General features: G+C 55.9%; 1 protein-coding gene across 3 annotated transcripts in view; it reads right to left on the bottom strand.

Annotated features, from left to right (window-relative positions):
* The window catches only part of BMP1 (bone morphogenetic protein 1), a 38606-nt gene that overhangs the window by 10523 nt on the left and 10679 nt on the right, over window positions 1–17404 (bottom strand). For 2 of the 3 annotated variants that reach the window (XM_045853049.1, XM_045853051.1), the window contains exons 4-15: window positions 17189–17306; window positions 16707–16885; window positions 15951–16056; window positions 14345–14469; window positions 13669–13784; window positions 5975–6077; window positions 4402–4518; window positions 4029–4174; window positions 3705–3900; window positions 2636–2761; window positions 1743–1903; window positions 1167–1347 (exon numbers count right to left, since the gene is read on the bottom strand). In XM_045853049.1, coding sequence (XP_045709005.1) covers window positions 1167–1347; window positions 1743–1903; window positions 2636–2761; window positions 3705–3900; window positions 4029–4174; window positions 4402–4518; window positions 5975–6077; window positions 13669–13784; window positions 14345–14469; window positions 15951–16056; window positions 16707–16885; window positions 17189–17306 — 1674 coding nt within the window. Of the gene's footprint in view, window positions 1–1166; window positions 1348–1742; window positions 1904–2635; window positions 2762–3704; window positions 3901–4028; window positions 4175–4401; window positions 4519–5974; window positions 6078–13668; window positions 13785–14344; window positions 14470–15950; window positions 16057–16706; window positions 16923–17188; window positions 17307–17404 lie in introns of all 3 variants that reach the window. The other variant, XM_045853050.1, reaches the window with a different exon arrangement.

The raw sequence follows: 17404 nt of genomic DNA, 5'->3' as shown, positions 1-17404 counted from the left end.
CCTCAGCAAGCAAGGGGCAGGGGCTGTGGGTGCTTTCAGCAAAGCAGGGCATCTGGCAGTGCCAAGCAGGGGACCCATGCTCGGGGCAGTGCATGGCATCCAGGTGGGGCAGGCAGGGGTGCAGGGCGGCCAGAGGGTCTGGAGGATGCAGGACCCTGGGCAAAGGAGGGGAAAAGGGAGGCAGCGTGGACAGGCCGTGGGCTTCCTGCCTTCCTGCTGCCCTGTTCCCGGCCCACCAGGTGTGCTCGAGAAGGGGATCCTTGGGCTGCCCCCAACAAAGTCCTCCCACTCCCCCACACTCCCCCCATGAAGCCGCTGCCCTGCACTGCCGGAGTCCCAAGTCCTACTGGGAGCAGGACCACCAATGAGGAGGAGCACCGGCTGCCTCCCAGCCTGGCCCTAGGGTCAAGGACAGGACAGAGGGATTAATAAAGCAGGGGAGAGGTCTTCTGGGACCCCTGGAGGTCAAGCTCAGAGAGGCCCGGCAAAGGGCTGCCAACTACCCTTTAGGTCACCCAAAGAGGGGGCCATGAGGGGACTAGACCCCAAGGCAGCTGTCAATCAACTAACTGACTAAAGAATATATAAATAACCATAAATAAGTAAACATAATAACATAAGAAACCATTTTAAGTGAAGAATTAATAAATTAGATAAAACGAATGCTAGTTGAACCTGAGTCCCCTACCTGCAGGCCAAAGGCGAGCCGGAAGGCTCGGGCATGGGAAGGAGGGAGGGTCCTGCCCAGGCCCAGACCCCCCCCCCCAACAAAGCCTGCAGGGTCTGATGCGCAACCTGGCTGCAGCCGGACACTCTGGGCCGCTCAGTCCAATGCGAATGCCCTCCTGCCCCTGCACACACCTGTATCCTCCTGCCTGTGCCCAGGGCCCACGGGTCTCAGGCTCCTGATACCTGGACCAACCTCTCCCTCCACTTCTGCAAGTCTGTGTGCCACCTGTGTCCTGCCTGGCCTCGGGCCAGCCGCCAGATTCCCGAGGGCTCAGGAATGATGGGGCTCAGGGTGGGGGGACTGGCCTGGTAGTGAAGGGCTAGCAAGGGAGCGGGGGACAGACCCTGCTGCAGGCACGGGGCGGGGGCTGCTGGGGAGCGTGGGGTGAATCGGCAGAAAGCAGGAGAGCAGCTTGGAGCTGGGGAGTCCAGGTTACCTGAGAAGAAGTGGGCCTTGAAGCCCTTTTTGGAGACTGTGTTGTCGGACTTGAACTCCACACGCATGTTGTTGTACTGGGAGGTGATGACCTCCGGCTTCTCGGAGCCACAGAACTTGCCGTGCAGCTTGGAGTCGGCCGTGAGTCCACTGCGCACCTCCACGAAGTCATACTTGCACACCTGCCGGGCAGCGCAGTTCCAGACCCAGCTCTGGGTGCCTCTCCAGACCACCCCCGCCCGGGGGGGGGGGGCTCCTGTTCCATGGGTCCCTTCCCTGCAGCTCCCTGCTTTACCAAATCTAACAGCTCAAAACGGTGCCACCCTGCGGCCATCAGGTGGATCTTCTTGTGCTCCCCACACAGGACCCAGCCCTGCCCACTCCACAGGCTTCTGGATGCCATGTGCCAGGGCTCCCGGGTCTTCAAGGCCCTTGTCCCCAAGCACCCCACCTCCCCAAGTCCCTCTCCCCTCTCCATTCTTGGAGTACATTTCTTTCAGAGGATAGGGAACAGGCATCAGTCAGGCTCCATGCCTCAGAACTTTCTTGCGTCTCCTTAGCCCCGGGCAGCACTTACGTCATTGCCCTCGGTCTCGAAGAAGTCAAACTGCAGGGAGATGCGGTACTGGGTGGGCGCCACCAACTGCCAGATGCAGTTTTTGTTAGGGGGGTACTCCTTGGGCCAGCCCGGGCTGGTGATAGAGCCGTTGAGCTTGGTGAGGAATCCACCACAGGCAGCTGGGGGCACAAAGGAGGTGGCGTCAGCCTCCAGGAGTCCCCGCTCTAGGGAAGGGCATGAGACATGGGCTGGGGCACACGGAGGGGAGATGGGGCTTGGGTCCCTCCAGGCCAGAGGGAAGGAGGCAGGGGGTGGGGTGGGGGTAGCGTCAGAGTATGAGGAGTGGAGATGTGTGTGTGTGGCCACTTCTATTTCACGTGGGTCAGGGCATCTGCCGAGAGGAAGAGCAAGGGGCTCGAGGAAGGTGGTGTCGGTGGGCAGCGGGGACTGGGAAGAACCGAGAGGGGCTGCTTAGAGGTGAGTGGAGAGAAGCTGCTCAGGAAGAGCAGGCCGGGCTGGCGTCAGTGAGCCACAGCGAGCTGTCACCGGCCTCCCGGGGACAGCTGTCCCCCTCCCGGGGACATCTACAGGGAGAAGCTGAAACTCAGTGCCTGTCCAAGAGCCGTGGTTTACAAATTGTGGGTCAGGACCTTCTGGGGGGTGACGAAATCAATCCTCAGGTCAAGATAAGCATTTAAAAAACAAAATAAAATGGAAAAAAATGCCCCAGACTACCATACATCAGACCCGAGAACCTCTTGCCACCGTTGGGGGTTAAATCATGAAACGTGCTCCTTACCCACGGGTGGCTAAGGCCATCCTAGGAGCCCTGTCTGTTCCAGGAGGGGGGACTGGCTGGGGGGTGTGGGTCAGGAAGGGAGCAGTGTCTTGGGCGGTCTGGGGGTCCTCACCCTCACAGTGGCGCTTGTCAGGGGCCAGCTCGTAGCCGGGGTCACAGCTGCACTTGTAGCTGCCCAGGGTGTTGAGGCACCGCTGCTCACAGCCCCCACGGTTGGGCCGAGAGCACTCATCCACCTCTGCCAGGACGAAGGAGAGGATGTCAGGGGTTCCAGGGAAGGCGCCAGGGTCCCTGCTCCTGCTTCTGCCTGAGAGGCAAGTCCAGGGTCCCCAGGGCTTCCTGTGACAGCCTCAGTCCCATTCTAGGCAGTCGGCTCTGAGCCACTCAGTTCTGAGGCCGTGGCCTCCTGGCCCCACCCATGGCTGCTCAGGACCCACCAGGTCCCCAGGGGATCCTCCTGGTGAGAGCCCCAAAGGGACAGGCAGTGACCCAAAGGACTGGACAGGGGCAGCTCAGAGCCTTCTCTCTGACCTCGCCCTTTACAGGGGCCTCTCCTCTGCCACTTCGGAACTCTTCTTTCATTCCTATGTGGTGCCACTGACGGAGGGCTGTTACCACCCCCACTGCAGAGGTGAGGAAGTGGGGTTCGGGCAGAACCTGTTGCCCAAGATCACCTGGATACGTCGTCCCCACCGCCTTGCTCCCTCTCTGAGCTCCTTCCTGCCTCTCGGCCTCATGCAGAAGCACACAGACTCCTGGATGTCAAGGCACTTCCTGCATTGTCATTTCAATTCCTGGCCGTGCACCCACCATGTGTCAGGTGTACCTAAGTTTGTCAAGTTTGTCATTTGTTCAATGAAGTATGCAGTTTTTCAGTGGGGCTGACCTCTTCTCCCCATTTAGGCCACAAAGTCCTAGGGCAGGGCGCTAGGGTCTATGCGCTCCCACAGTCTGGGTTGAACGTGTGAATGAGGGGGGAAGGAAGTCATCACAGCCCTATTTACAACAGCCAAGATGTGGAAACAGACAGTGGTGCCTTCGGCTATCAGCCGTGCACGGTGCACTTAAAGGCATGTTCAGAGGGTGGTGCGCGTGCTGAGAGTTCTTACCAAATAAAACAAGATGAAGAAAATAAAAAGAAGGAATGGAGCAGATGGGTGGGGGACTGGGGAAGGAGGCACCTTTGAAGAAGTTGACAGCGAAACCAGCTTTGTTAATGGATCCGTCAGAGACGAACTTGAGCCAGAGGCGGCTGGACGTGCTCTTGATGTCATCGGGCTTCTCGTAGCCACAGTAGCGCCCAATGAGGGTGCTGCTCTCACTGTGCCCGTCGCGCACCTCCAGGTAGTCGTAGGCACAGCTGTCGTGGCGCTCAATCTGGGGGTCAGGGGCTCAGTGAGGGGGGGCACTCTGGTGGCCAAGGCCTGACACCCAGAAGCCTGTGGAGAGGTGGGCTGTCCTGGGGGTATCTGGGGCATGAACAGATCACAGGGTCTCTGACCTACCTCGAAGGACTGGAAAGTGAGGCCCACATGGAAGCCCTCGGACACCTGGATCCGCCAGATGCAGACTTTGCTGGGCCGGTAATCATCTGGGTAATTGGGCGACTGGATGTGGCCATTGTCCTTTTTCACATCTCCCCCGCAGATGGCTTTGGGGACACAGTGTTAGGTGGGAAAAAGTGGGAGTCAGTGAGAATGCTCTGCCTTGCTCAAGAGTCCCTCTCCTCCCCCTCCTCCAGCCCTTCCCATGTGCTCCCAGCTTCCCAGTGTCCCCCCCTCCCAATCCTACTGGGATCTCTTCTGGTGCCAGGAGGGAGTGGTTCTCGGATGCCAGGGACCCCGGGCTGCCCGCCCACCACTATCTCACCCTCCGTACCTTCATAGACCGCAAAGAAGCCCTTCCCCACCCAGTTGCTGCTGCTGCGGAACTCAACCCAGAGGCGGCTGTCGGTGGAGACGATCGGCTCGGGGAGTTTGCCCCCACAGAAGCGGCCTGTGGAGACGGTGTGGACAGGGGGACGGTGAGGCGCAAAGTGAGTCTCCGTCTCCTTCTCACGCCAGGCTGTCCCTCCAGGAAGCCCGCACCGCCTCTCTGGGGGCCTCAGGGGCTCAGGCCCTGGTCTGCACTTGGCACATGGTCCCAAGGCCCCATACCCTCCAGTGGGCCTGTCCCTCCAACTTGGCCTTGAGGAGCCAGACAGAGATCCCTTCTAGAGGACTTCACGCACTTGAAGGGTAGGATATGAGTCTGTTTCTGGGAGCAGAGATGCTCTTTGCAATAACCAACTGTACATGTTTGCATTTACTTTTTAAAAAGAGCATGTTACCAAAGTTACTTATCTTTTCTTACTCGATCTCCAAGTAAACAATAACCAAGAACCAACACAATTTTCCTTGTATGTACACAATGTGCCATTTGATCACATGCAGGGGGTGCCACAGAGCCCCAGATAAATCGCAGAATCCGGAACTGGTTCAAAAAAATGTCCCCTTTGAAATAAAACCCGGCAAGAATCCACACAAGTGCTGAGGCCAGCCACCTGTGGAATTCTTTGTCGTCAGGGATCCACCAGGGATGCTTTGTGCGTTCCTAGTAAGATGGGTGTTTCCCAACTTTCAGCAAGGGACAGAGGGTCTGACCTTGGAATGGAAGCCACAAAAATAAACCTTGGTCTCGGAAACGCTCACTTGTCAGCAGAGTAAGTGTTGTAGTAACAGCTGCCTTGCGTAACTAATAAGAAATCTCAAATGCTAAAAACTGGGGGAGAAGTATGACGAGCAAGGGCCTGCTGGCCTGCTGCAGGCACAGGCTGTGGGTCAAAGGCCCTGATGCCAACGAACGGTCCTGAGCGACTTGGGATCCTGCCCACGCTGGAGAAGGAGAACGCACATAGCTCCTTGGGCTTGCTGCCAATGTGCTCTCAGAACACCCCTCTTGGACCTGACTCTGTGTCTGTTAAAGCATCTTCTGTCCGGCAGGTCTGACCCACTCATTCCCACTTACCACCCCCTGCCCCCCGAGGAAAACAGCGCCCTGAGCAAACGAGTTTGGGCCACGGAGCCCTCGTGGTGTACCAGGCAGTGCTGCGGCCACCCTCAGGCCAGACCTTGCAGAGGACACAAAGCCTCTGAATGTCCCAGATGAGGAAGAGCGCCCGGAACTGTGGTTGCGCAGAACAGCTTGTCCATTCCTGCCGACTCGGGTGACTCCCCCAGCCCGTCCACTCACAGCCACCAGGAGGGAGCCCGGAGGCCCGAACCAAGGACCCTGAAGTCCAGACTGGGAAAGGGACTTGCCCAAAGTCACACAGCTCGTTAGTGATGCAGCTCGCAGACATGACTCCCACGGCAGGGTGTCGCCCTTGGCCAAGCGTTGTGTCCCGGGAGAGGATGAAGTCGTGCTAAGAAGGAAGCAGCTGTGGAGGAGGCTGGGTGGGCTAGCGCCTTACCTCGGAGAGGCGCCTTCCTCCAGAAGCCATCTCGGACCTCCACGTAGTCGTACCAGCACAGGCGGCTGCGGTACAGGTCCATGGACGTGAAGTTCAGAATGATCTAGGGGGAAAGGGAGGAGGAAAAGGGTCACATTGCTCCCCACACCTCATGGACCTCGCCCTCCAGCCCCATGACCGCTGTCCTGCTTTGGGGAGGCAGTTTGCTGTGGGTAATAAGTAGTTAAGGGTTTCAAAAAGGAGTTCCTGGCACAGCAATGTCACTCCCCCACAGCTGTCTGCCTGTTCCAGTCAGCATGCTTCCCGCTACCCCGGGCCAGTCCTCACTTGAAACGCACGGCTTTGTGAATACGTCACAAGACCAGTGGGCTCGCGGTACTGCTTGCGCCAGCACAACAGCGCAGCCGTCGCTTCGGGGCGCACCCAGCCCTCTGTGCTCAGTCTGAATCAGAGAAACCACAGTGCCCGACAGGGCAGCAGAAGGGAGAGGAAAGCCCAGGTGGCAGGTAGTACTGGGCGTCTGAAATGGGAACGAAGGGTCTAGGGGGAAGAGGCAGAGGGAGGACCGGCCACCCTCCCCCACCCCCAACACTGGGTTTATTCAGCACGGATTCTGGGCAGGGGGCCGTGATCCCTGCACGGGGGAATCTTCCCTGGACCTCACCCTTGCACTGAATGAGTTTAAGATACATCCCTGTCAAGGAGCTTAGCACTTAGAAGGACAAAACTTGTGTGGAAACATCACTCAGTGAACACACTCCGGCTCCAGTCACGTGGACTGGGTTTGAATCCCCCTCCGCATTTCCTGCGGTAAGTCCTCAGGTAAACCACCCAGCCTCTCCGAGCCTCAGCCACCTCGTGTGTGAAAGCAGGAGGAACATCCCACCCGACATGCTGCCTCCCAGGGTGAGTTCATTTCAGCCTCTGAACTCATCACATGTTCACCTAATCCTGGAGGGACGTCTGACACCCTGCTAAGTACCAACTCTCCTCGCAGGTGGGCACATTAGCAGGTGGAGAAGCACTTTTCTGGAGGGAAACTGTTCTCTGAGTAGTTTCCAGAATGAGCTCCAAAGCCTGTTGTATGTTCTCTGTCCAACAAGCAGAAACTCCAGGGAACAGGCCACCGTGAACGGTGAGGTGTGTGCTTGGACACGAGATGGCCCCAGGGGCTCACCTGTTAGGTGCCAGCTGGGTTCCCTGTTGGAGGAGAAGGGGTCAAAAAGGTCTGTCTCCCCTCCGATCACTGCTGAGTCATGGGCAGAGGCAAAAAGAGGCCAGAGTGAAAAGGACCCCAGTGCAGGTGCTGGCAACTGCTGTCCGCAGCCACAGTTGGTGCTGCGACCCGCGGCCAGTCAGGAAGAGCTTCTGGCTCACGGTCACACTCTAGCACGGGCCCGTTGGAACTCTTGGTGACTTCACTGTCCACTAGATCAGCAATTTTCAGCCGGTGTGCCCCAAGAATTTTCCAACCATGCAACACCTGGCTGTTTAGTCAGAGCCCTAATCTCTGTTCCCTTAGGTTGTCAAATAAAAAAGTGACAACAGCCAACACAACAGCTGTTTGGTGTGAATGAATCAAAATTATACCTATTTTTTTTGTTAGCCTGGCAAAAATGCATTTTTGCTGTGCCAGAGAATTTTAATTCTTTTATATTTTAAAATATTTACTTACTAGAGTGAGGGTAAGGGAAGGAGAAAGAGAGAGAGGGAAACATCGATGTGAGAGAGAAACATCAATAGGCTGCCTCTCGTACGTGCCCCAACTGGGGACTGTGCCCTGGCCCAGGACCAAACCCACAACCTACACGCGTGCTCTGACCAGGAATCGAACCGGCAAACTTTTGCTTTGCAGAATGATGCCCAACCGAGCCATGCCAGTCAGGGCGGAATGGCATAATTAGTTTGTGTGTGCCACAGATGAAAAAGGTTGAAAATCGCTGACCTAGATGATCCTTCCCATTTCCTGGCCTCTCCATCACATGACCTCCCCTCTCCTTCTCTATCCCTTCTTAGCTACACATAGCACATGCCCTAGACCTCCTCATCCACAGTCTCCAGTTCAAGGACCCCATTCTCCATCCACAGGCCCTCATCTTTCCTCCCTCACTCCGTCTGTACACTGTGCCAACAATCCTTCCAGTTCACCAGGACCTCCAGTCCATGGGGCCCCCAGCGTCTTCACTGCCTTTCACCCCCTCATCCTCACATGCCTCCTCACTAGTCAGGACTCTTGGTCCACCTTTCGTCTTTTCCTCTGGTTCATGAGCTTAAGTGTGTTTGTGTTTGGAAAGCCTTATCAGTTGTGGTACTCAGAGATGTCTGTCATCAAGTGAGATCATGTTCTGTGACGTGCACTACGTTACTCTGGGTAATTATTAATCATCATTGAGTGTGTTGTAAAAATACAAGTCCTGGCATTTGGAAAAACTGAAATGGAATGTCTGTTCTAGCTATGGAGCCCGTGTCTCATTACATAATATTTTATCATTTTAGAAAATGAGTGAATGTGATCACAATGGAAGTTTCATGCACTATGGTGTCTTTGGGGAGTAGTATGTAGTGGTTACTTCATAAATATTTCTGGGAGAGCATTTTGCTTTTAACAACCTGTTTTACAGACACACTTGCCGCAGTGTATAAAGATGTCAGTTTCAAGATACTCATGGCGGCATTTTTGAAAACCTGGAAAAATCTAAATTAACATCCATCACTAGACAGCTGCAGGTGCTGTCAAATAATGAAATTAAGGAACGTCGAGTTGGTGGCGCGCTAAGCAGCCATGGCAACTGAGGCAGACCTGCCTGCGCTGACAGGGACTGATGGCCATGCCTTACTGCTGAGCAAAGCACACGTTACAGAAGACCACACACGTACCCAGAAGGTTCTGGAAGGGTATCCTGAGTGTTACCAATGCTTCGTCGCCTCTGAGGAATGGGATTTGGAGGAGGATCAAGGGGACAATGTTCACTTTTTACCCTATTCCTAGATTGCTCAAAATTTTTACAACATGCACATGCTACCTTACGTCTAAGAAAAAACAAAAGTACCTTTTAAAGAGTTGCTGGATGGAAGAAGAAATGCACAGGGCCGAGCGAGGGCACTGTGGCCTCCAGGCCCACATCCCTAACCACTGCTCTGTGTGGCCTGTCTGGGCTGCCATTCACTTTGCTCAGCGGCTGCGCTAAGAACAGCAGCAACTGCCCCTCCTCCTCGGGAACAAGCCTGGCTCTGTCCGGGGTAGATCCGCTCCGACCCTCTGGAGAAGAAACCGCGCTCGCCCAGCCGGCGGAAACCCAAAGGGCCCACCCAAGATCTACGTGGCAGGAGGACCCGGGGGCTGCCCGACACCGGAGGAAGGGACCTGTGCCGGCCGCTGGGGCATCCACAGGGAGGTGCAGCAGGGGCTATATTGAGACCGGAGGTGTCTAATTAAACGTTGTAACAACTTGTCATGTGGAAACAGCTGTGCTCTAGTGGCAGGGACACGGCCTGCTGCCAAAGAAAACCTGGCCAGCTCCACCACTTCCTGGCTAGTGACTCTGGGCCGGTGGCTCGACGAGACTCCTTCATGCCTCAGTGTGCTCGTCTGAAAAATGCAGGTGATCCTAATGACTGTCCTGGGGGAGGATAGTTGCGGGTGGGATGGGGTGCGGGATGCAGAGTCTCTGGGTACCCTCCACTCGCGGGAAGTAATCCTCATGCTTGTCGGACCCTCTCAAGGAGGAACGGGGGGACACGTCCACCCTCGGGCACCCAGTCTGGCTTCAGTCTGGCCCACCTTTAACTCCTCTGTGTCCCCACTGCCTCCTTTGTTAGATGGTGATGGTGACAGTACCTGTCCCATGGGGCCGAGGGGTCACACCGGACGTCACTGTAGGTGAATTAAGTTTATATGGGCGAAGTTCACGACACTGTCTGACATGTGTGTCACACGCACAACGCACATTATGTTGCACTTACAGACGACAGCGTATGCCACTCCATCAATGTTAATTTCACGACTGGGCCTGAGTTTGCTTGAGATAGTTTGATGTCTGAAGTCATTCAGACCAGAATCCTGGAGGTGAGAGGGAGGCGCCTGGGCCCTGAGGAGTGGGCCAGGCCTCACTCACTTCACGGATGAGGAACAGGGGGAACGGGCACCACAGCCAACGGCTGAATGCCGCCACGGGCTAGGCAGTGCTCTATGCACTTCGCGTTCCCCAACACGACGGTGTAATCCTCCTCAGCCCCATGAGGGAGGGGCTATCGCCAGGCCCGCTTTACAAGTGGGAAACAACGGCACAGAGAGGTTAAGCAGCTTCCCTGGTAAAGAGCACCCCTGGGCATCAAACCCAGGCACTCTGTCTCTTAAACCTGCACCCTTAACCACAACTCGACGGGGCCGCCTCAGGCTGCCAATCAAGTTGCCCAACCACTGTGCAAAAACCAAACATCAACTTTCCCTCCATCCCCAGTGCCCACACCCTTCGGCGCCTGAGAAGCAGGGCAGACGGGGCCTGGCCCAGCCTTGCTGAGGAGGGGAGGGTCCTCTCTGTCCACTGGAGGGCGAGGAGGAGGGCAGGGAAGGCGTTACAGAGGAGCAGAATCTGCTTTGGACCTCGAAGGCTAGGCAGGGTACCAGAAGGCAGCGGGGGAATGAGGGTGGATTCTGGGAAATCCGAAAGGCATTTTAAGTTTTTATCTTCTTGGCTCCTCTGCCACATGCAACGATGACCTCCCTCTGAAATCACTTTTGTGGTCACACAGGCTGGCTTCGTTGCCTGGGAAACACTGTAAATCCTCCTCAGGGCGGCTGCTCATCATGGGCAGTGTAGAGACTGGGGGACCCTCAGAGAAACCTTCCCAAGTGGCTCTTTCTCCTGTTTGACATACCCCTGGCTTGCACAGTCATATTGGATAGTTCACATTTCTGGCAATAAGCTGAGGACTAGGGACCAGTGGAAAACAACCCCTCAGCAGCCAAAGAGATGTCAAAGTCCATCAGCTCACACAGGTGGGTTTATGTAAGGTTCACTGATGAAAGAGTGTAGACTTTGGAGCCAGGTGGCCCTAGAACTGACGCTGGTTCCAACACAACAGCTGTGCAAAGGCAGGCAGATTGACTCAGGCCCTCCACCTCAGCTCCCTCATCTGTCCAGTGGGGACATCCTACCCGCATCACAAAAACATCTGGAGGAACAGCGAGATCACGTATGTAAGATGCCTGGCATATAATTGTTAAATAACAAAGAGTGGCCATTACTATTGTGTGATGTCACCCTCTTCCGGCTCCCCAGCCTCTGCAGGCTCTTTAAATGTCCTGTCCCCAGGGTTCATCTTCAGTTCACTTCACTTACGACTCTACAATTTTATCCAGGACCGTGGGCAGGCTTTATCTTTTGCTTTTCTACAATGATGCATTAATTAACCTGGCATTTTTAATTAGCCTGGCATGCCTCCGAAAAAGGATGGGGGGTTTTCTGGGAATTATGGAGGGTGCAGGCCGGGGCAAAGAGATGTTCCTGGGGCAAGGCCAGGTGCCCACAAGAGACGAGCGCCAGCCCACGCCAGCCCACGCCAGCCCGCAACAATGGGGAGGAAGCACATCCTAGTGGAGGTTCCAGACCCGCGAGGACTCTGCAAACCCCCTGAGCAGGAGAGGAAGCGGCGCTCTGCACTGCCCTCCGATCCTCAGGGCTTCAGGCTGTCTCCTGTCCCTTCTCACCCCAGTGCCAGGCACCAGTGAGCACCCATTTTTGCTGAAATGTGACATCGCTTTAGAATACACATCGTGTTGCAAGTGGAGCCTTTTGTCTCATCATTAGATTCTATGTGATCTTGGGCAAGCTATTTGATTTTTCCAAGTTTGTTTTCTTATGCAAAATGAGGGTATCTTCAGTGTCTGGCCTATAACGTTATTCTGTTAATCAACAGATATAACACATAGCCCTGGCCAGGGGGCTCAGTTGGTTGGAGCATGGTCCCATACACCAAAAGGCTGTGGGTTCCATCCCTGGTCAGGGCACACGCTTAGGTTTGGGGTTTGATCCCGGTTGGGGTGTGTTCAGGAGGCAATTGATCGATGTTCCTCTTTCACATCGATGTCTCTCTCTCCTTCTCTCTCTTCCCCTCTCTCTAAAATCAATAAACATACCCTTGGGTGAGGATTAAAAACTTGTTTTTAAAAAGGTATAACACATAAAGATCTTAACACATGACTGGCCAATCATATGCTCCATAATCATTAGTTCTTATTAATATTATTATCTGCAGTAGCATGTTCAAAGGCTGGAATGGTGAAGGCCCTCAGCAGAGGGATGGAGGAAGCCAGGGCACGGTTGGCACAAAACGGCAAGACGGACTGCAATGTTTAAGTTGGATTCAGAACAAGAAGAGGAACAAAGGAAGAAAGAGTTCACTTTTGAGGGACGGTGGTAGAACATTGATGAAGACAGATGATGGAACGACTCAACCCTCAGCAGAAGTCTGTCATTAATGAAATACTCTTCAAATTACAAAAATAAAGTAAGCATCCTTTGGAAAGGAAACGGGAGCTAAGTAACACATAAGGGAAGTCAGTGAGCCCCTCTGCAAGCTAGCTCCAGTGTCTAGGCTCAAAAATGACTTCAGAGGACAAATAGTTTGCAGATGTGATTAGTGTCTGAAATCTTGGGAACTCAAAACAAAAGCTTCCCCAGTTTCAAGAGAGGTGTATGTGGCATGTGTATGTGTGCTGGGAGAAGGGTTTTGGAGTGAATTCTGGGAACTGCAAACCACTGAGCTGAATGTCAATCCCCAATTAAGCAGATGAGCTGTGACCATCTGGAAAATAAACACTTGATTACTAGGGGTCAGCTTGGGTTCACTTGAAACAAGGCATGTCGCAATCTCACTTCCTTCTTTAAAAGGGGGAGGGTTTACTAGCTAGTGGATTGGTGGACTTGATTTGGTAAGGCAACCCATCTACCTATGAGGCATTTCTTAACCACTTTCTGTGACAGGGACACAAAGATGGCAAAGGTGTGGTCTTGGAAGCAGCTCACATCCCGGTCAACCTGGGGTGAGACATGGCTGGACGGTAGTGCCATTAAGTGGTGTCACCGCAGGTAGGTGACTCTGCCTGAAGCCTGTTCATCAATGGGTCAATGTCAGTTCAGAGGGAGATCTTAGGTCTGCTTTGGGCCATGTCCTAGTCGACAGTTTGATCCAAGATCAGGTTCCGAAGACCCAGAGGCATGCTTACCAGATGAGCTCATGGCAGGATGGCTACCTACTGGCGGGTACAATTCTGGTTCAAAATGGTCTTGAGCCAGAACAGTGTGACCAGTAATAAAATCTAATTCAGCTCAAGGCTACTCAAGGCTGCAATAGTACATTAAGTACCATGTTCCAACCGAGGGAAATAGTCTTAAAGCTAACTCTTGGGAGCAATAAAAACACGAAGAACACGAAGGGCCTGGGGTGGGTGAGAGGTCCAGACTCCACAGGAAAAGCCTGTGAATGAATCTCAGAAACACTTAGAAACATGCCTGGTGCATGGTGCGTGCCATCTGTGAGCCAGCCTTCATTCACTACTACTGTGGGAAGCCCCTCCTTCACGGTGGTGCTGCGTCATTCTTATGAGGTGGATGGGTTTCTGTCCCCAGGTAGGTCACTCACAGACACACTGACTACATGCGGTCCTGGCAGAGGAGGGGATGCTCAGTTACCTTCTCCCCAGGTGTGACAGAGATGCGCCATACGCAGTGCATGTGGGCGGAGTAGCCATTGGGGTACTCAGGAGAGGAGAAGTTGCCTGTGCTGTCTTGTAGGGTTTCTCCGCAGGCTGTCAAGGAAAGGGAATGACTGGGGGGCTGGCTGCAGGAGGCCAATCCCCCCAAACTTCTGGCTTCCCCACCCTGAACCCCGGCATTCTTGTAGGAGAGGAAAATGGCTCAGGAGAGGGCGGGGTGCGGGGGGGCGTCTGGGGTGGTCCTGTCTCTTTAAGATCCACCCACTTCTCCTCAGATACAATCTCACACCATCCTATCTCCCTGCCTAGTGCTGCAGGATGCCCCGTTGTCAAGGCAACTAGGATCCCAAGCTAAGGCCAGGCTCTTTGGTGGGCCTCACTCCTCCTCCGTCCCTGAGAACTGCTCTGCTCTCCCTACTTCCTGCTCCTGGTGCCCCTCACTCACCCAGATCCTCAGAAGGTGTGGGGCTCACCACCTGATCCCAGCCCGTTGGTCTATAACTTGAACAATGGCCCCCCTGGGGGCCCCTTCCACCAGGCCTCCTCTAAGGCTCACAGTTTTATTTTTAACCTTCTTGGTCCCGGGTCCTGGCCTCTGCCTGCCTGGGGCCCTGCCCTTCGCTCCTTCCTGGCCCATCCCTCCCTGCCCTGACCTGGGCACTTGTACAGCTTGCGGGCCTGGGCAATGTCACCCTTGCTGAGCCGAGTCCTCTGGCCGATGGGAGGTTTCACACCATTCACCTCGTACTTGGGAACAATGGTGTCCAGGAAGATGCCCCTGAGGAGGACAAGCCAGACCTGGGTGAGAATCTGACGGAAGTGGGGTGGTGTGCCTGTGTGCACCCAAGGTCACAACCCTGCCAGAGCCCAGACATTCCTCAGCAGGGTCAGGGACGGGTGGAGACGTCTCACCATGTCATTATACTGCCCACTGACCAGCAGCCACCCTGCTCCGTGGCAGCCACACCACCAGAGGCTGGGGGTGCCCCAGGAACTCTTTGGGAGGTCGGGAACACAGGTCCCGGATGCCCTGGGGACCCATTGGTGCCCAGCTCAGTCTGGCCCTGACTCCCAGCACCAGGAGAGCTTTGGACGTGTCTCGAGCCCCACCCGGCCCCTGCTTCTGCAGCCCCTGGACTGATTCAGCCCTGGCTATACTTGTCCCAGGACGACCTGGCGCCAAAGCTTTACCCTGTTGGCACAGCTGCTTCTGACAAGGCTAAAGGGCAGGTTCCACCGTGGCCAGACCAGACCCTGGGGACAGCCCCGCCAGCTCCCGGTCCATTAGTATCTCCTGTCCTCCTAGTTCCTGCCTTCGAAAGCCTGGGTGGTGCCATCTGGGAGGAGGGGAAGCAGGCAGCCCTCCACCTCCCCAGGGCTCCTGACTCACACCAGCTGGGTGGGACTCTGCAGGGGGTGGGGAGGGATGTGGTGGGAAATGTGGTGGGGGGAAGGGGGCTGTGGGTGTGGGGGCAGGATGACCTCACTGCCCTCCTTCGGGCTGTCCCTCAGGTCTGGAGGCAGAGCAGTGGGTCTAGAAGTAGGGCTGAAAGGGGGCAGGGCCACTGTCTGGGACAGATCAGGAGGCAGACAGAGGATGAAGAAAGAGCCAGGCATGGGAAAGGCCCGAGGCAGGAAAAAGCCTGAGGAGGACAAGAGTCAGTTGCCACACTAGGCTGACAGGAAGCTGGGGTCGGGGAGGCTGGCTCATCACCTCCGGTTGCGGCTCTGACTCTGGGAACCTGGGCCAGGATAAAGAGTAGGTGTGGATGTGCTTGTGAGGTAGAGAGGGGCTGGTCCAGGGCAGGAGTCGGTCTTTGTGCAAATTAGCCAATTACGAAAAAGGCAGACAGTTCAGATGAGGGTGCTCCCAATTAGAAAAATATATCCCCCTTCAAATATGTCCCCCTGTGGTTTTCAGAGGAGGGGTACGCTCAGTCCTTCGGGCAGACACCGTGCCAGGACCTCGGCGCAGCGCCGCTCACAGAGCAGTTGGGTTTCAGCCCCATGGTGCCCTTGGCACACACAGCTCTAGGGAAGAACCTAGGCTTTCTGAGTCTCAGCCCTGCCATGGGCCCACGATACAAGAGGACTGCAAGACAGGCAGCACCCGTGGGTCCCCTGCATGGGGTGGGGGCTGTGGCTGCCCAGGACCCTCTCGTGTCCTTGCTGACTACCCAGCGGGGAAGCCTGGTGCAAAGTGGAAGGCCCACAGCAGGCAGAGCTGGGCATGCCGGCAGGGGTAGGACCGTCTCTCACCTGGAGAACGTGTTCCGGGCGTAGTGCATGATGCTGTCAAAATCGTAGGTCTCCCCCAGAGACTCCACTTCTTGGACCTCCATCTTCAGGAAGTTATACTCCTGCCCTGGGGAAGACCAGGAAGAGGGTGTGGGGGTGGGAAACAGGGTCTTCCTGTACTTGAGAGGTGCTCCCCTACCTGAGGGTCGGGGAGCAGTCAAGGGAAGCCTGGGGGAGGGGCAGGCCTCCAGAAGAGTGTCCGGCAGAGGGGAGGGGTGAAGGAGGAGTTGCTGCAGGGAAGGCCAGGGTCGTATGGGAAGGAAGCGCCCATTTCTAGAACTACCTCGAGATGAAAGCAGTGACCAGTGGAGGAGGTTTGGGAGGGAGGGCAGAAACAGGAAGGTAGGCAAGGAAGTGTAGCCAGGAGAAAGGAGAGAGTAAAACCCTTAGAGAACAGAATAGTCACAGAGCAGAAAACTGGGTAAAAGTGAAGAGAAAGGCTGAGGCAGCATGGGGTGGTGGGCTGACCCCTTCCCAAGCCCCATCCTGAAGACCAGCTGGGTGTGGCTGCTTCGTGTCCTTACATCCAAGACCTGGACTTGGGGGGCGGGGTCTGGACCAACCGGGGCCCTGGTCAGGGTTGGGACTCTGTGCTGGGTTGACCATAGGTGATGGCTCGAATGACCGAGCATGCCACCCCAACAGGGTCCGGGAGAGGGCGCTGGGGCAGGAGCCACTGGGCCCAACTCCACTCCACCTGCCAGGTGAAGTGCATACCTGGCTGGATGTTCTCTCGCATGATGGAGACGTGGCGGTCCCGGTCCGGCCGTGTGTGCTCATGCCAGAAGCCGATGACGTGACCTAGCTCATGGACCACGATGCCAAACTTATCGCAGTTCTTGCCAATGGAGATGGCCTGCGGGCCCCCACCACGGCGACCCACGTAGGAGCAGCACCTGGAGGGCGGGGCCAGCTCAGGGGGGCGGTCCCGAGCTGGGGGAGTGCATCCACTCAGGGGCCGGGCTAGGCTGCCAGGGGGGCGGGGATGGAGGGGCAGGGGAAGGGCCTGAGTGGGGATGGTGGAGCTGCGTGCTGGGGTCACAGCCACATGGTGCAGGGGCGGTTCCTGGGGAGATGCCCCGTGGCAGGAGGGAACGGATGACACAGGGCTATGCCCAGATGGGGCAGCTGGAGAGCCCAGGGCAGAACATGGGTTGGGGCCACAGCCGGGTGTGCAGTGCCCAGGGGCCCCTGCTCACCCGCAGGGTCGATAAGTGAATACAATGTAGCTGTCCTCATCGGTGCGCTCCAGGAAGGTAACACAGGTATGCTTCTCCCAGTGCCTCATGGCCTGCCGGAAGACTGCCCTCTGGCTGCCTGCCAGGACAAGGAGGCCGGGCTGTCGCACTGTCCAGGAAGCCCGCCTCCACCCACTGCTCAAGAGTCCCCGCCTGACAGACAGAAAGTACCACTCA

This window comes from Phyllostomus hastatus, unplaced genomic scaffold, assembly GCF_019186645.2.
Source record: "Phyllostomus hastatus isolate PE091 unplaced genomic scaffold, TTU_PhHast_1.1 phas_contig_98, whole genome shotgun sequence".
In the NCBI taxonomy this organism is placed as follows: Eukaryota; Metazoa; Chordata; class Mammalia; order Chiroptera; family Phyllostomidae; genus Phyllostomus; species Phyllostomus hastatus.
The sequence above is the reverse complement of the archived record's forward strand: the minus strand, read 5'-3'. Positions and strand labels throughout refer to the sequence as shown.